Below are 16,807 nucleotides of genomic sequence, written 5' to 3'. Positions count from 1 at the left end.
AACACAGGAAAGTTACATGCGTAGACTGTGCAGGTGTTATCTGAAATTTCAGGGTATGGTGCTATGAAACATTCCTTTAAGCACAACATTTGTATTGGAAAAATATAATTTATGGCATACCTTAAGTAATTATATTTGATTCCTGATCTTTGCTGAATTAGGTCACAGGAATTGTGACAGTAGGATTGCTGGATTGGAAAGAAAAATAAAGCAATTTGATTTTTTTGCTATTGATGTAATGCACTAAACAGTGCATAAGATTAGACATAAGACAATTGGGTTGTAGAGAATATGGCACCTATCACCATCTATTGTCTCAGTTTATACTTTGAAAATTTGTTAAAGAACCATTGATGTAATTTTTGAGTACCATAGGGTCAGTTACTGAAAACAAAACATGGAGGGAGCCTACCCATGCACAAGCTACAGTATTAGAAAGGAATTCTTCCAGATGATGCTGTTGAGTTTGAATGACCTCAATTTCTTCTATTGAGAAACTGTTGAAAAATTTGTTGGCTTACACGGGCTGCTCTCAAACAGCACAAGAGAGCATGTTTTCCTCAAATTCCAACATTAGCAACAAGCATTTGAAATAAAAATTTATAAGGCAGTTTGCTTTCTACTGAATCTGATTATTTGTGCATCTTTTCTGCCTACTCTTTTGTGATGAAAAAATTAACGTGCATCACTGGTCACATTATACCACAAGTGTGAAATTAGAGGTGATTACAAGGTGAAGTGACTGGAGATTTTTGTTGGTATATGGATCACAGTTGTGACCTTTATTACAATTAAAACTGCATTAGCAGCCTTTTCTGTCACAGCATGCGACAAGACAAATCAGCTGCAATTATGTTCTCCTTACCATTGAGGGCACAGAAGCCAATTGTTGCTGCAATAGAGATCAGCTAACTTAAGAATATGACTGGTCTTGAATCTCGAGTGTGTGCTTAACATTACAATAGGTGGAAGAGAGCACTCAGCACATGTACTTAGTAGAATTACCAAATTGAATGCAGAAGTGTATCTTTCTGCAATCATTAGCCTGGTTTTGTGAAGCACATTCCATACAGCAGGATTACAATCTTCAACTTGTTTCATTGTTATATGGAAAAAAAAGTCAAATCTCCCATGGTGTCATGCGTAAATCAAGAACAGTAATGCTTTTTGCTTTTGTGAAATCTTCCATCAGCACCTCACTTGTAACTGGCAGGAAAATGCGGCAGCATAATGAATGAGCTAATAAAAGTTTCAGGGAATCAGAGTCCCTACAGAGGAGGAGGCCATTTAGCCCATCGAGTCTGCATCAACAATCCCACCCAGGCCTGCATATTTACCCTGCGAATCCCCCTGACACGAAGGAGTAATTTTGCATGGCCAATCTACCTGACCTGCACATTTTTGTACGCAGACATGGGAAGAACATGCAAACTCTATACAGATAGTAATCCAAGGCCAGAATTGAACACAGGTCCCTGATGCTGTGAGGTAGCAGTACTGACCACTGTGCCAGTGGTTAGGTATCACCCATGGAGAATCGTGAACAATGTATTGAGTATGCAACACAATGTGCATCTGTTGGCAGAATGGCACTGCTACCACGACTGCATCTTTCATGTAATAAAACAAACATAACTCAGTGCTCCACAGACTATTATAAAACAAAAGGGCACAGAGCCACATAAGGAGATGCTGGGGCAGATGATCAAAAGTTTGGTCGAAGAGGTAGGCTTTGAGGAGTGTCTCGACCTGAATGAACATGCTCTTTAATCCCTCTCATCATGTTCCAACGTCACATTCTCAGCAAGGCAAAAGGACATATTTCAGAAACTATTTCAATTCATAATTTTTGCGCATTATTGCATGGTAACTAAGGTGACACAAGTTTGTGTTTTTGTTGAAGTTGATAAAAAAAAACAAAGTTTAAAGCACCACTTCAAAATTAACATTTAGTAATTTTTTTTCTTAAAAAGTACATATTTTTGTGTAACATAGCCCTAGTTTACAAGACAAGATTTTTTTTTAAACAGAGAAAATCACATGTCAGATTAAATCATTCAACTATACTCATCAGACAGATAGACTCACTACGCATGAAGTACTAACGCTAATTTTCATCCCAGAAGTCATCAAGAGTGAACCAAAAATTCGAACCTCTCAACAAAATTAAGTACAGCATTAAAACTTAGCGACACACAAGGGGATTTTTGCTGCCAATATTCTCTTCAAGCTAAGTCTTGCTGGGATACAATTCCATGGGCATTTTCCAGGTATCTCATCCAAGTGATGATCCTGCACAGAAGTCTAGGCAGTACGTAGGGAGGGATAAAGAAAAGTTACAAAGAAGCCCAATCCCATCCTCAAACTTCCCCATGTGCACAATCCATAGGGGAAACAACTTCAAATTCAAGCCTGTAGGCAAGAGACAGTGACGTTGATTTTGACACCAAGCGTCACTGAAATCAGTTAACTCAGCAGAGACAAGGAACTGAACATATTTTTTTGTATTTCAGGCTGTTTTCCAGTCTGTTTGTCAAAATGTGCAATTGGATGCTTCCAAAAACAAATCAGTAAATTATGAATTGATGCTGCTGCTTATAAACATAATAGAAAGTGCCTACACTAGTACAAGAAATCAAATACAAAGTTATAAAAGTATTTGTTCCAGTGGAAATGCTGGAGTTCCATTTCAAATTCCATGTATGCAAGGTAGGGACCAGAACTTAACTAATTTCAGGCATTTGAGTCAGGTATACAGTCTGATACAGAGTAAAGCTCCCAATAGCTTATTGCATCATAGCTGGATACCAGTTCCAGGGAAAGTACCCTCTAACTAAACCCAAGAACCTCCCCATGCCCTCTTACCCTACTTCCCACATCAGATATCCTGTGAGCTTGTCAATTAGGTCACCTTTTGGTGTTTTTGACCATTTCTCCCCTTTCCTGCACCAAATAAGAACTAAGAGACATGTCAAACTCATTACACATGGATCCCCAAGAACAGGTAGACAGACAACCTTTATTCCATCAGGCAGCACAGGATTTGAATCTAAACCCAAAAAGTGAAAGACATGCAAAACTGAACTCCAATTAAAATTACCCGAATAAAATATTCCTAATACTACGATGTTAAAAACCTCAAAGCAAACCCATACTTAATAAAGGTTCCTGAGGAGCAGCTGACCAATTTTCCATTTAAAGTCTTTATCTGCTACATATATACATATACATATTTAAAAAAGAAAGAAGTGAGAAAGCAAAGCCATGATATCAAAGTGGTCAAGTGAGTAAGGGACAGAGTAGAAGACAGGTTCACATTTTACAGTACTTGAAATGTTATTCTTACAGGGACAGTTCAGTATTTCATGAAACTATAGGGTACATTCCGAATACTGTTTGATACTGGGGGCGAATGCCACACTGCAGAACTGGTACGCTTCAGGTAACGTGGCTTGATTTTGCCAAAGATGGTCTTAAGGTCAGGAGGTTGAATGACACCGAAGAAGTGGTCCACATCAAGTGGGTGGTAATACTGATTTATAAGTGCTTGCTGCAGTTGTTTACCTGGTGACAGGAAAAAAAAAATTCCATTACAATTATGGCACTTAAACAACATGCACAGAAACTGGAAAGTATTGCCACCACAACTCAGATTGAAAATGCAAACTAATTTCTGATTTGACTTCAGTTGCATTGCTGACAGGGTGAGGAAAGAGATTATTCACATTTGGCCCTAATGAATGTAATGGTCTGGATATGGTCCAAGCTATTTCCTGTATACCTTGCACCAGACCTAATGAATGTTTCCAGCATTTTCTATTTTCTGTTTGAAATTTTGTTCAATGACAGAGGCCAGAAAGGGGCAATGTAAGGTAGAGTGGAAAAATGTTTTAGATTTAGCTATTAGAGTATGATAAAGTTTATACGAACACGATGAAAGTACTTGTTTTCTTGCACTTGAAGGTGGAGAAATGAAGCCAGGGTCTTGATTGGAATCGTGGGCAGTCTTAGAAGAGAGTAAAGCAGCCTGATACTCAAGTCTCCATCTCTTAGGCTTAATGGAAGAAACATAGGGCCCATATCAAAGGGAATGACAAAGATTGGAAAGAATGAAGTTTATTTTTGTGTCAGGGGCATCTAAAGTGGAGGAGCCGGAGTGGTTGATCGAATAGACCGTTGCATGCGTCATAGTGAATGGATAGCCAAAGGCTAAGCAGCTTTGAAATTGCACTTTGAAAAGTGGATACAGGTCCCTTTAAGTGGGATTGAAAGTGGATAGTGATTGGGCTCAAGGTCATTGGAGATGGTAAGCTTGAGGGTGGGGTGTTAGAGGTGGTCAAAAAGGGAAAGCGTGTCTCCAAGGTATAAATTAGCGATGTTTTGAAAGAACAGTTGGTGTAAATTATGGCAGAAGATTTTAATAAAGGCTTAGCAGTAGCAGCACCCTTGCTCAAGTTTCAGTCAAGGCAACAAGTCAGAATTACCCACAATGAAGTTGTGTCTGGAATGAGCAATTTCTAGATAAAAATAAAGTAATTCTAATCCACTAGAGTTGAAAGAAGTAGGACTTGAAAGATGCCTGATGACGTTAATTCCCAGAGAGTATGTTAGGCATCAATAGCGCAGTTGAGGCTGCTGTTTGCAAGGAAGCAACAATGTGTACCTCAATAAACCTTTATTAGAATGCCAAAAGAGACACATAAGAGCAATCACAGACTTATTCAAGGATACACTTAAACGTGGGAGGGGAATTGAGTAATGAACGATTAGGGAAGGAGGCAAAGAGCAATTATGCCTGCCCTGTCCATTTAGAAAGCAAATATGAATCCCGGCAAGTATTTAGAATAATAAATCTTCAATTGAAATTAGCTAACTCAGCAAATGACAGGAATCAAACTGAAATCTTGTGGATAATTTCATAACCTGATTGAGCCATTAAATAAACCTTCAGTAAAATGTTTAAAACTGCACAGCAACCTCAATAATTAATGGTCTCAGCAAAGTGAATCCACTTTATTAATAACTATGTCTGAAGTGGGTAAAGGACACGACAGCCTCGAGTTTCCTCATGTTCCTTACCAAGAAATCAGTGCAATCTGGGAAGGATCGACTGAACAACACAACAGCACAGGAACAGGCCCTTCGGCCCACCAAGTCTGTGCTGACACAGATGCCTCTCTAACCTAATATTTTCTTGCCTCTGTGTGGTCCATATCCCTCTATTCCCTGCCTATTCATGTATCTATCCAAATACCTCTTGAACATTGTTTTAGAATCTGCTTTTACCACCTCCTCCAGCAGCGCATTCCAGGCATTCACCACCCTGTGTGCGTAAAACTTGCCCCTTACATCTCTTTTAAACTTGCCCCCTCTCACTCTCAACCTATGCCCGAGTAATTGACTCTCCTTCGACCCTGGAAAAAAGATTGTGAAACTTAAATCCAGTTATGACCATAACCATTTATGCATAGGCTTTTGTAATTTTTAATACTGGTTTTGAAGTCTTTCATTGGAAATAATCCCTGTCAAAAGTTTAGCCTGGTCAGCAATGCAAGTTTATGCCAATTGCGTGTGGCATGCAGCATGCCAGATGAGGTGCAGCAGGTGATTAGCAGAGGACAGAGCTCTGTGTCACATTGTCCCAGGATTTGAAGTGCTTAGGTATCAGTGATCACACATTAATGACTTGTACTTGTGGTGACTGGTCAATTGAAGCCCAAATTCAAATTTTCTATTCCATGGCAGAAATACAAAACTGAATCAAATTAGAAAGAAATTCGAAGTGAATCACTTACCATCAGCCCAAGCAGGAATCTGTTTACGTGGTGCTCCTTCATCATCTGTAGAATCATCACTGTTCAAGTCCATTCCGTAGTTGTCCAGATTTACTTTAGGCAACTTGACTTTGGAATAGCCCTTGGGAGTCATGGCGTAAGACTCGGAGGCAGGAGAATTCTGGAAAAAAGCTAACCTGTTAAACCCCATATCAGCAAGAATCTGGCTAAATCTATTTTGAAAATATTATCTTTTGCTCAGTCATAAATGCTCCCCCTTATCTCTCCCAGTTCTTATCCCAAGTGGAACTAATGGCATTTTGGGCCAGCGCCAAAAGACATGTAAGCAAAATCTAGTGAAGAGTTCAACTGTCTCAGCAACAGGGAACATCCAGGTTCTGTACCATCCTGTCCAAAGTAGTAAAAGTTGATGATAAAACTGACAACAATATCTGAAGGTTGAGAGTTCAAGTTCCATTCAAGATTCAACAGACAAGAAAAGTACTCCATTGGGATGAATTCTGTTTAATTGAGTTGAGACTAATGTTCTGATGAGTCATATAGCTTCAAATTAACAAGTGGAAGAGATGGTTCAGATAAGGGTAAATTTAGGAATCTGAAAAGTCAAAGCTGTAGAGCAGAGCAGTAATTTGGGTAAAATTAAGCAGATTGTATCAGTTAGGCACGGAGAGTTTAATGATGATAATAGGGCATTAGGGACCAAGGCCACCAATAGCAAAATGAAAACTAAAATATCCGAGTACACAGAGCATCAATAACAACATGGCTAAATTGTGACACAATTGTAAACTGACCAAGATGGGAGCTAAATAAAAGGTACATGACTTTAGAAAGATAGGCAAAACATCAAAAGGTGCCGAGATGCCCTAACGAGAAAAGGATGAGAAAATATTTTTGCCTGGAAGAATCAGGAGACAAGGATATGGATGAAGTTAAGAGCAGAAAACAATTATGGGAGTAGTTTCTAGGCCCCTATCAGAGTAAAGCTGTTTGAAGATTATGGTGAGAGCAATAACATTGAGGAAAACAAATTACTGTTGCACCACGTCAAATTTGTTTCTTAAAAATTGTTCCTTGGAAGAAGTGATAGGTCTCAACATTTTCCCCGCCGACAGGCAGATTACATGACCTGAAACATTGAGGCGCATCAACTCTTCAAAAGGAGAACTACTCTTTTCAGAGCAAAATCTGACATGTAACTAATTAATTGTGTTAAACATGTTAATCACAGTGCTGGACAGGATTTAAAAATCAGGAAATTAGTGGATCACTTGGTACTTTAGCCTCGAATTTGATGAGCATATTCAACACGGAGTTCAATATATTTCTGGACACTAAAGAACATATACATTCGGGCATCACTGTGCAATCTTGCACCAAGTGCGACCTTGAGCAGAGTGCTGGAGTTTGAAAAGTTGAGGGAATTTTAAATCTCTCCCCAAAAGTCTAATTGTTTGTATTTACCATTTAATTGCAAGTAGTTTAAAATCTAACCTTACCCAGGGGCCTCAAGCAGGAAGGTAGAAGTTATCCACGGGGGAGAAGCTGTAGATAGTTAATTAAGGAAAGTAGCTTGAACTAGTGCTCTCAACTGCTCCCTTTAGTTTCAGAACATAAAAATTCAAACATCTCAGTGTGACCTAGAACTGGAGCGTGATCTTGAACAGAGTGTTGCATTTTGGTGAATTAGGCAAGGAGGGGATCATAGAATCCTACAGTGCAGAAAGAGGCCATTCGGCCCATCGAGTCTGCACCAACCACAATCCCACCCAGGCCCTATCAAGGAGGAGGTACTTGTTGCTTTTCCCAACTTTTTCATCCTGTGGGAATTGGCTTTGTGCAGGAGGCGGCCATTCAGCCTATGGAGTCTGCACCGACTCTCAGAAAGAACATTCCACCCAAGCCACTCCTTTGCCCTATCCCTGTAACCTCGCACATTTATCACAACTAATCCACCTAATCTACACATCTTTGGACTGTGGGAGAAACTGGAGCATCTGGAGGAAACCCACAGACACAGGGAGAATGTGCAAACTCCATACAGACAGTCACTTGAGCCAGAATCAAACCCGGGTCCCTGACGCTGAGAGTCAGCAGAGCTAACCACTGTGCCACCATGCCACCCATTTCTGCAGAATAATGAAACTTGATGGTGTAGGAGGTAACAGATTGGGTCAACTTTCTGGTTGGCAGGATGTAATAAGTGGGGCACCACAGGAATCTGGGGCTTCACCTTTTTTAGTTCATATAAATAACTTCGATGAAGGATCCAAAGGTATGATTGCCAAATTTTCCGATGATCTGATAGTTAGAAAAACAAGTTGTGAAGGGGACAAAAGGAGGCGTTAAAGGGACATAAACAGGTTAAGTGAGTGGGCAAAGATCTTTCAAATGGAGTATAACATCGGCAAATATGAAATTGTCCATTTTGGCAGGAAGAATACAAAAAAATAGTATTTAAATGGAGAGAGTTTGCAGAGTTGAGTTTCAGAGGGATCTGGTGTCCTGGTGCATAAATCACAAAGCTAGTATGCTGGCAAAACAAGTAATTAGAAAATAGAATGGTATTATTCAAGTAGAGGGGTTATGCTTCAGGTACAGGGCACTGGTGAAATCACAGCTGGAGTATTGTGTACAGAATTGGTCTCCTTATTTAAGAAAAGTTCAGAGAAGGTTTACTAGACTCATACCAGGAATGGGGGGTATCTTACGAGCATCCACTGGAGTTTATCAGAGTAAGAGGTAACTTAACTTGAATGAAACTTAAGATCCTGAGGCGGTCTTCATAAGGCTGATGTGGAGAGGATATTTCCTTTTGTGGGAGAATCTAGAACTGGGCATCACTGTTTGAACAAAAAGGGGGTCCACCCATTTAAGACAGATGAGGAGAATTATTTTCTGTGGGTAGAGTCTTTGGAACTTCCTCCTCAAAAGGCAGGGGAAACAGACTCTCTGAATATTTTTAATGCAGAGGTAGATAGATTCTTGTTAAACAAGGGGGTGAAAAATTATTAGGGGTAGGCAGGGGATTGCAACCTGATCAGCCATGATCTTATGGAATGGCGGCGTATGCTCAAGTATGTCTGCTTCTAACTCACATGCATCAAAGGACATGAGGGTGGGGCCAAAAAGTGACATAGAAGTCCAACCACTCTCCTATTCCTTATCTGAGCTAATATTTCAATGCATAACTGAAGACGCACTGTACTATATTTCAAATGTGACGTTAAAGTGAGGTTTCAATTGACTTAAAAGATGGGATCAAATATCCCACATCACTATTCAAAGAGCAGGGTAACTCTTTTGGCTAACATTTCTACTTCACCAAACAGCACCGAAAAAGTTAGTCATTTATCTCATTGCTGTTTGTGAGACTTCGCTATGCAAATATTGGCTCTCGCCTTTCCGTATATTGTAACAATAATTACTTTTCAAAACACTTGGCTGGCTGTGAAGCCCCCCGGGACACCTACGAGGTCATCAACAGCACTAAAGTGCAAGCTGTGTGTGTTTTAGGAAGGATACATTAAAAATAAAAGGTGATATTGACCACCATAGGATTCCATTTTCACAAATTTAAAAATGTGAAAAATTGTACAATACAGAACGGGAGCAGCAAATGTTTCCTATCCTCCATTCCCTCTCCCACCCCCACTGAAACACTCACATGCACTTCCACTGTCACATTCAGTACATTTTTGTTGGTGGTCTCCTTCTCTGCTTTCCTGTCTTGCTCTTCCTTCCATTTTCTTTCCTCAGCTTCACGAATTCTCTTACTTTCTTGTCGCTCATCCTCCAGTCTTTCCTGCTCTTTTCTAGCTTTCTCTTTTTCTAAACGCTGCTTTTCCAACTCTGCCAAGCGTTGTTCCTCCTACAAACAAGTACATGCAAGTATTAACCTCTAGCTCAGAGAGTTACCATGTTAATAAGGTCACAATGGTACAGTACAAATTCCCAAAGACCCGAGGGTGCTTTGATTCAGCCCACCAGGTTGGCTTTATTTGCTTCATACTAGCAGATAAGCTAACTATTTGATTAGATCAGTGATATGGAGAAGTAAATACCAACAATACCCCCTTACCCCACATCTGAAACATTATACTAACTAACTCCATTAAGGGTCAATCATCGGAATGAAGGTTGTCTAAGTTTTAGCAAAATCTGCAAGTGATTTAACTACATTATTTTGGGGGGGGGGGGGGGGGGGGGGGGGCAGCACACTGTATACCTAAATTTAAAAAGGCCACACATTTTTAAAACTAGATTTTGTCCTCAGCAGCCATAGAAATTGCTGGATAATGGTTAGGAGAAGAAACTGTCAGATTCTTGTATTGCAACTGGTGCAATCACATCATTACCATTTACCTTCAAATCTTGAAAAGTACAACTCAGGTATTTCAAGAATTAGATTTCTTCACTCAATCCCCTTTTACATCTCACCTACTGTAAAACATCCAGCCCATACATTATATACAGACCATTTGCTATGCATTAATGAGCACAAATGATGCTAAACAAAATTCCCTTGATACAGATGTCACTGGCAAGGTTGGCATATATTACACACCTTTAATTGTCTTAACTTGATGCAACCAAATGGCTTGTTATGGCACAACATAATTCAGTGAAAAGTCAATCACATGACTATGAAATGGATGGCAGCTTTCCTTCCCTCAGTTCAACAGTGGGATTTTTAAACTACAATTTTCCAGCTTCATGGTCACTAACAAATTTTTTAAAATTCTGGTACTGAGGGGCGGGGCTGTGGGAAACACGAGTAGTAGCAAGTGCACCAGAATTCCAAAGGTGAGACCCATTACTTGTTTTCTCTCTTTCTCTTGTGCTTCCTTGCGAAGCTTTTCCTTTTCTTGTCGGGCAGCATCCTCCCGTGCTGTTCGCTCCAGCTCACGCTGTAGCTGGAGGGCCTTTTCTTTCTCCAAACGTTCACGTTCTCTGTTAAAATTTTAAATTTATTATTCATTTCTTTCATTGGTTCTTGCACAAATCTTTTTAGAGCAATATATTTAACACAGGTCCACTAATTTAAACTCTAGCAATAAAAAAAACATTGCAGAAAGTTATTAAGCTAACAACTCACTGTTATAACAATTGACCCATAAATAAAGCCCATTTATCCACATATGTATTATTTTTTAAATGGAAGACTGTTCTCAGTGTTGAGTTGATGAGATAGAGCCTGTCTGAAGAGTGGGAAAAAGACCCAGGTTGGGTTGGATTCCTATTAATAAGCAAAAGGAAGCAACAGTTTAGAGACCAACTCTTGCAAAAGCATACCTAGGAATTATGGCTAAAAGTGGAGGCTGATGAGAATGCAGAGTCAGATAAAGTGTAGCATACTTTAAATTTCAACTTGCTGACTGCCAAGGCAGTATAAATACCTCAATTAATCGACCATTTGCAACGACCATTACCAATTTAAGACAGCTATTCTTGTTACAATTGACTCCTGTTACACCAGCCACTGCACAATAAAGTAATATTTATCCACATAAAATTTATTTTACACCAGGATTGGAAATATGGGGAGAGCTGAACGGGATTAAAAACTTGCCCAGAGAGAAAAAAATGTAAAACTTTTCTATCTATTCTCTTTAGCAGCCCTATAAAATGTTCCAAAAGCTGGAGCACTTTTGCCAATTCAAGTTGCAAGTAGAAAACACCTTGTGATTATCTTATCAGCATTGTCTTTTATGTTCTGTTCCATCATTGGAATTTCAGTAAAGTGGAATAGATATGAATTTCATTTTATATCCACTTGATCTCTGTAAATTCTCAGTAGTACCAATTGTAAGTTTACTCCTTCCAAACCTGTATCTAAACTTTTTGAGGTGTATAATACTTGGTAAATGATTGAGGCTTTCAGGATTTACCATACTAAGATGGTAACACATTGGAACATTAGGGTTCAAGAATTATTTTCTCTACGATACAGTTATTGTAGCGTTTTATTGTTCCATACTTCTCTGCCTGGATGATCTCTTGGTCCCGCTTTCTTTCCCGCTCCCTATCTGCGGCCAGTTGCAGCTCACGCAATCGCTCTCTCTCCAGCTCAGCTTGCCGCTGCTCTTGAAACTTTCTGGCTTCTGCCATTTTACGTTGCCGCTCCAACTCTTCCTCTTTCTTACGCTGTTGTAGTTCTCGGCGTTCTTCCTCCTGTAGGAGTAAACACTGATTCAATGTATCCTCAGAAAATTGTACTGGATTTCTCAGAATTTGAATGAGGCAGTTAAGATTTGTTCAGTAAGGGGGAAAAACATATGCCACAAAAGTCTGTGAAGCCTGATTCAGAGCTATTGAAATAGCAGAGTGGGTTACAGCAAACAAAATCTGAGAGGCAGATAAAAATCCAGAATTTTCAGTCTTCTAGTGAATTACTTACCATTCAACCCAGAGAGGGGGTTTTAGACAATGTGACAATACGGTGTCTTTCAGAAATGTATTTTAATCATGTTTCTCTGCAGGACATTTTGAGCAGTCCCTGACATTTTGTCTGAGCCGTTTTGTTTTGGCCAGTATCCTCTATTGTTACTGAAGCAGTATAATTGACATCATATTTGTTTTAATCTGAACGAATGCAGGATTCTATTGTTTTGGGATTGCTCTGGGTTGGCAGAGGAGAGCTTGATTGGAATAATTGACAGGTCAGGTAATATGACTGGGGACAACTATACTTTCACAGAGAATTATAGCTTAATGTTTCAGATGCTGTTTTGGAAGTTTGGAAGAGAGAGACTTATCCTTTCCTGTTTCTAAAGTCTGGAAGCTGCTAGAGACCAGGTTTACTTCTCTGTTTTGCAGCCCTGAGGATACATTCTTCTCTGAAAACTGCTGTTTGGATTTCTGTCTATAAGTGCTAAAAGCTGGAAATTTAGTGTCACGTGAGCATACTTGCTTTAGTGCTAACTAATCCTGAAGACGGTTGTATGCCTATAGAGTATTGCTTTTAAATTGAAACAACAGAGATAGTTAGCTGTTAAGAATTATACTGTGTTATGGTTAAGTCTTGTAAATGGTAAAAGTTATGCTAATTCTTTTTGTTATATTCTAACTGTGTTGATAGAAATCATAGAAACCCTACAGTACAGAAAGAGGCCATTCGGCCCATCGAGTCTGCACCGACCACAATCCCACCCAGGCCCTACCCCCATATCCCTACATATTTTACCCACTAATCCCTCTAACCTACGCATCTCAGGACGCTAAGAGGCGATTTTAGCATGGCCAATCAACCTAACCCGCACATCTTTGGACTGTGGGAGGAAACCGGAGCACCCGGAGGAAACCCACGCAGACACAAGGAGAATGTGCAAACTCCACACAAACAGTGACCCAAACCGGGAATCGAACACAGGTCCCTGGAACTGTGAAGCAGCAGTGCTAACCACTGTGCTACCGTGCCGCCCCGTTCTTAAATAAAAGCTTCCTGGTAGGTCACTTAAATCTTACCTGGAGTGAAACAACTTTTGCTCACCAATGCCAAAATCAAAAGTAAAACATAAGGTCTATTCTAACTTCACAAAACACGGAGTTTCTGACCTGGGCCTTAACAATGAGGGTGGAATAGAAAACACCAGAACACTGTCAGAGCATTTAGGAAATACTAATTATAAGCCATACAGAATGAAGCTACTAACATATTTTAAAAAAAACAAATTCTCACTTGCTGTTTGAGGTTGGACATTAGTCGGCCAGTGAGACAGGCTCACAAAAAGGTCACTTGATTAAAGTATTAAGGGACAATAAGCTTTCATAGAACTGTAATCAATGCAAATTAGCATAATAAAGAGAGAAGTAACTGGAAACTTAAAGTACAACAGACGTACCAGCTGCTGCAATCTCTTATTTCGGGCTTCCTCCTCTTGGCGCCTTCGAGCTTCAGCCTCCTCCATCCTCTTGACAATTACTTGCTTTTTGGCTTTTTCTTCAGCAAATCTTTCTTCACGCATCTATCAAGCAATATAGAATGCTACATTAATCCATCGACATAACATGGTCACCCTTTTACAGAAAGGATGTTATTAAACTAGAAAGTGTGCAGAAAAGATTTACTAGGAAGTTACCGGGACTTGAAGGGTTGAGTTATAAAGGAGATGTTGGATAGACTGGGATCTTTTCCCTGGAGCATAGGAAGATTAGGGGTGATCTTATAGAGGTCTATAAAATAATGAGGGGCATAGATAAGGTAGAGAGTCAACATCTTCTCCCAAAGGTAGGGGAGTTTAAAACTAGAGGGCATAGGTTTAAAGTGAGAGGGGAGAGATATAAAAGGGTCCAGAGGTGCAATTTTTTCACACTGAGGGTGGTGAGTGTCTGGAGCGAGCTGCCAGAGGCAGTAGTAGAGGCAGGTACAATTTTGTCTTTTAAAAAGCATTTAGATAGTTACATGGGTACGATGGGTATAGAGGGATATGGGCCAAATGCAGGCAATTGGGACTAGCTTAGTGGTAAAAGCTGGGTGACACGGACAAGTTGGGCCAAGAGCCATGCTGTAAACCTCTGATTCTAACATACACATTCATTTTTTTTAAAATGGAAGACCTTCCCCTACATTTCATGCTTTGGTGATCTGCAGAATGGTCATACCTTTGCATTCTTCTCATCAATTTGAGCAAACTTCTTCTCAATTTTCTTTTTCTTCTCCTCCTCTTGCTGTTGAACTCGGGAACGAGTTTCCAAAACACGTTTCACTTGCATTTCCCGTTTCCTAGGAAGAATATTTTGTAATTTTAAAAATATCAGTTGTATTTAAGGTTCTCACTCACACCCACCCTCTCCCCCGTTAACAGCACACGGGGACATTGGTAAATGAAAACAGGAGTCAGGTTAATTAATTCAATGGATCAACCAAGACCTTTTGGAATCACTGGAAGGTGCAATGAGAAGGTTTCAGTTAGCCTCCATTACCAGTTTAGCAAAAAGCATGGATGGAAGAAAATCACAAGTACCAATGCTCAATTGCTTGCAAGGGAAATTAAAAATAGCTTGCACATATTCTTTTTCGATAAGCGTAACTTCCCATTTCCATGATTTTTCTAGGCATTGGTAAAAACATTGCCCATTTCTATATCAAATGACAATGCTTCCGTAGACAACAATTTAATTTAACAAGTCTGACCTAATGCTATTCACCACTGTCTTCTTTGCAAAGGAATGTTTGTTTTTAAAAAAAGTAGTTTATTTATTAGTCACAAGTAGGCTTACATTAACACTGCAATGAAGTTACTGTGAAAACCTTCATTCTATCTATTTGTACTCCTTTTTCAAACACTTGCCTTCTTTTGGCTATTCTGATTGAAAAATTTTCAGCCATTTCTAATCCAGTAATCTGCTCCCTTTACACTATCACAATAATTGCATTTATGCTAGTCTCCTTCAGCCTCTTGTCCTTCCTAGTACCTTCGGTCTGCTTCCTGCCCTCCTCAGTTACTATCAAACAAGCAACTGTTCCATTATCACACCATTTTAAACAATTTCCCTGTTGAGAAAAAAAACTTGTATTTTCAGCTGTTTTCACAACTTTTGGACATCAAAGTACTTTGCAGTCTTAAATGTAGTTTTTGTTTTCAACCCAGATGCCACCTTCCACCATGAGTCATCATTTGTTTACATCAAAAACTGTCTTGCACCTTCGTTTCAACTGCGTGCTTCAAATAGAATATTTTGTAAAAATTCAAAATTCCTACAAGACCAATTGCAAGCTTTAAAATCAGACCAATTTCTTAAATATTGCAGTTGAGCTTGCATCAAAATGAAAGAAGTAGGCTTTAGTTGCAATTAGACAGCTACTGAATTGGTTGCACCTTTTGTACAAGATGCAATTAGGAGGTGGCACATAAAGAATTTGCATAATGTTTAGATTATCTAAATGGAGATGATGAGTAAAGGGATCGAGGGGTGCAGATACACAAATCACTGAAAGTAACCAGTGTTTCTTCTAATTGTTTGTTGTTACTCGTACTTCGGTTGTGTGCAATCTGCTTGTTGCACTATAGATTACAAATTGCCGCATGGTGTAGAGGAAACACTTCAGCAGCAAAAGTTAATCAGGCAATTATTAATAAAAAACATAAAAGCAGATAAACTGTTAAATTTGCATATACCCTTGATAACGCCATGCTCCGAGTACTGTGAACAGTTCCAGCCGCCATGCTATAAAAAGGAATGGGCACTGGAGAAAGTGCAGAGCAGGAGGCCTTTTGCCCATCAGGAAAGATTGAACAGCTGGAGAAGTATTTTTTCTACTCCCCAGAAAAGAGAAAGCTAAAAGTTGACACAGTAGAACTCAAATTATGAAAGGGCTCCATAGAATATATTTTTAAAAGATGTTTCTGTTGTGAGAGGGATAGTAGGAAAAGAAAGAGGGGTGGGGGTGGGAGAGGGGGTTCCAAAACCAGATATCAAGGTTAGTTCCTAATAAATGTAAGAGGAAATTTAGGAGAACATTCTTTGTTCAGAGTGGAACTCACTACTGCAAGAAATAGTCGAGGCGAACACAGGATTCATTTTTGGGAATACTAGACCAAGTAGTTATGCTAACAGGGTTCGATAGGGGAGGGAGGCTTGAGTGCAGCATAAACATCAGCATAGGCTAGTTGGGATGAAGAGTCTGTACGGTGATGTACATTCTATGATAGATAGCCATACAAAGAGCATGCGAAGATCCATGCGACCTACCATTCTTATATGGATCTAACGCTTTTTATTTTCTACCTGTAGCAAATCAAAGCCATGATTTTAGATGACATATCCCAATTCATGCTGCAGGTAACAGTTACCTTATTTAAAAAATCTTGGGCACTAAGTAACCCACAGCATATCTTATCTTGCATTGAGCTGGAAGCAAACATATTCAATGCAGTCCATTAGAGGGATTGAGGTGACGAAGTGAAAGATTAGCTAAATCATTTAATCCACTGTTGATTAGCAGACACATTTTGAAAATTTTGCAGAATCTCAGTTGCATAGGAAAAGGCTTAGTTATCTTTGGATGC

General features: G+C 39.5%; 1 protein-coding gene across 10 annotated transcripts in view; it reads right to left on the bottom strand.

Annotated features, from left to right (window-relative positions):
• Positions 1–1,931: 1,931 nt before the first annotated feature.
• LOC144498827 (inner centromere protein-like) overlaps positions 1,932–16,807 on the bottom strand; it is a 46,553-nt gene continuing 31,677 nt past the window's right edge. For all 10 annotated transcript variants that reach the window (XM_078220558.1, XM_078220559.1, XM_078220557.1 and 7 more), the window contains exons 12-18: positions 14,400–14,520; positions 13,640–13,762; positions 11,776–11,969; positions 10,616–10,748; positions 9,463–9,666; positions 5,796–5,955; positions 1,932–3,564 (exon numbers count right to left, since the gene is read on the bottom strand). In XM_078220558.1, coding sequence (XP_078076684.1) covers positions 3,356–3,564; positions 5,796–5,955; positions 9,463–9,666; positions 10,616–10,748; positions 11,776–11,969; positions 13,640–13,762; positions 14,400–14,520 — 1,144 coding nt within the window. In that variant the 3' untranslated portion in view covers positions 1,932–3,355. The remainder of the gene's footprint in view (positions 3,565–5,795; positions 5,956–9,462; positions 9,667–10,615; positions 10,749–11,775; positions 11,970–13,639; positions 13,763–14,399; positions 14,521–16,807) is intronic.

This window comes from Mustelus asterias, chromosome 9 (assembly GCF_964213995.1).
Source record: "Mustelus asterias chromosome 9, sMusAst1.hap1.1, whole genome shotgun sequence".
NCBI classification, from domain to species: domain Eukaryota; kingdom Metazoa; phylum Chordata; class Chondrichthyes; order Carcharhiniformes; family Triakidae; genus Mustelus; species Mustelus asterias.
The sequence above is the reverse complement of the archived record's forward strand: the minus strand, read 5'-3'. Positions and strand labels throughout refer to the sequence as shown.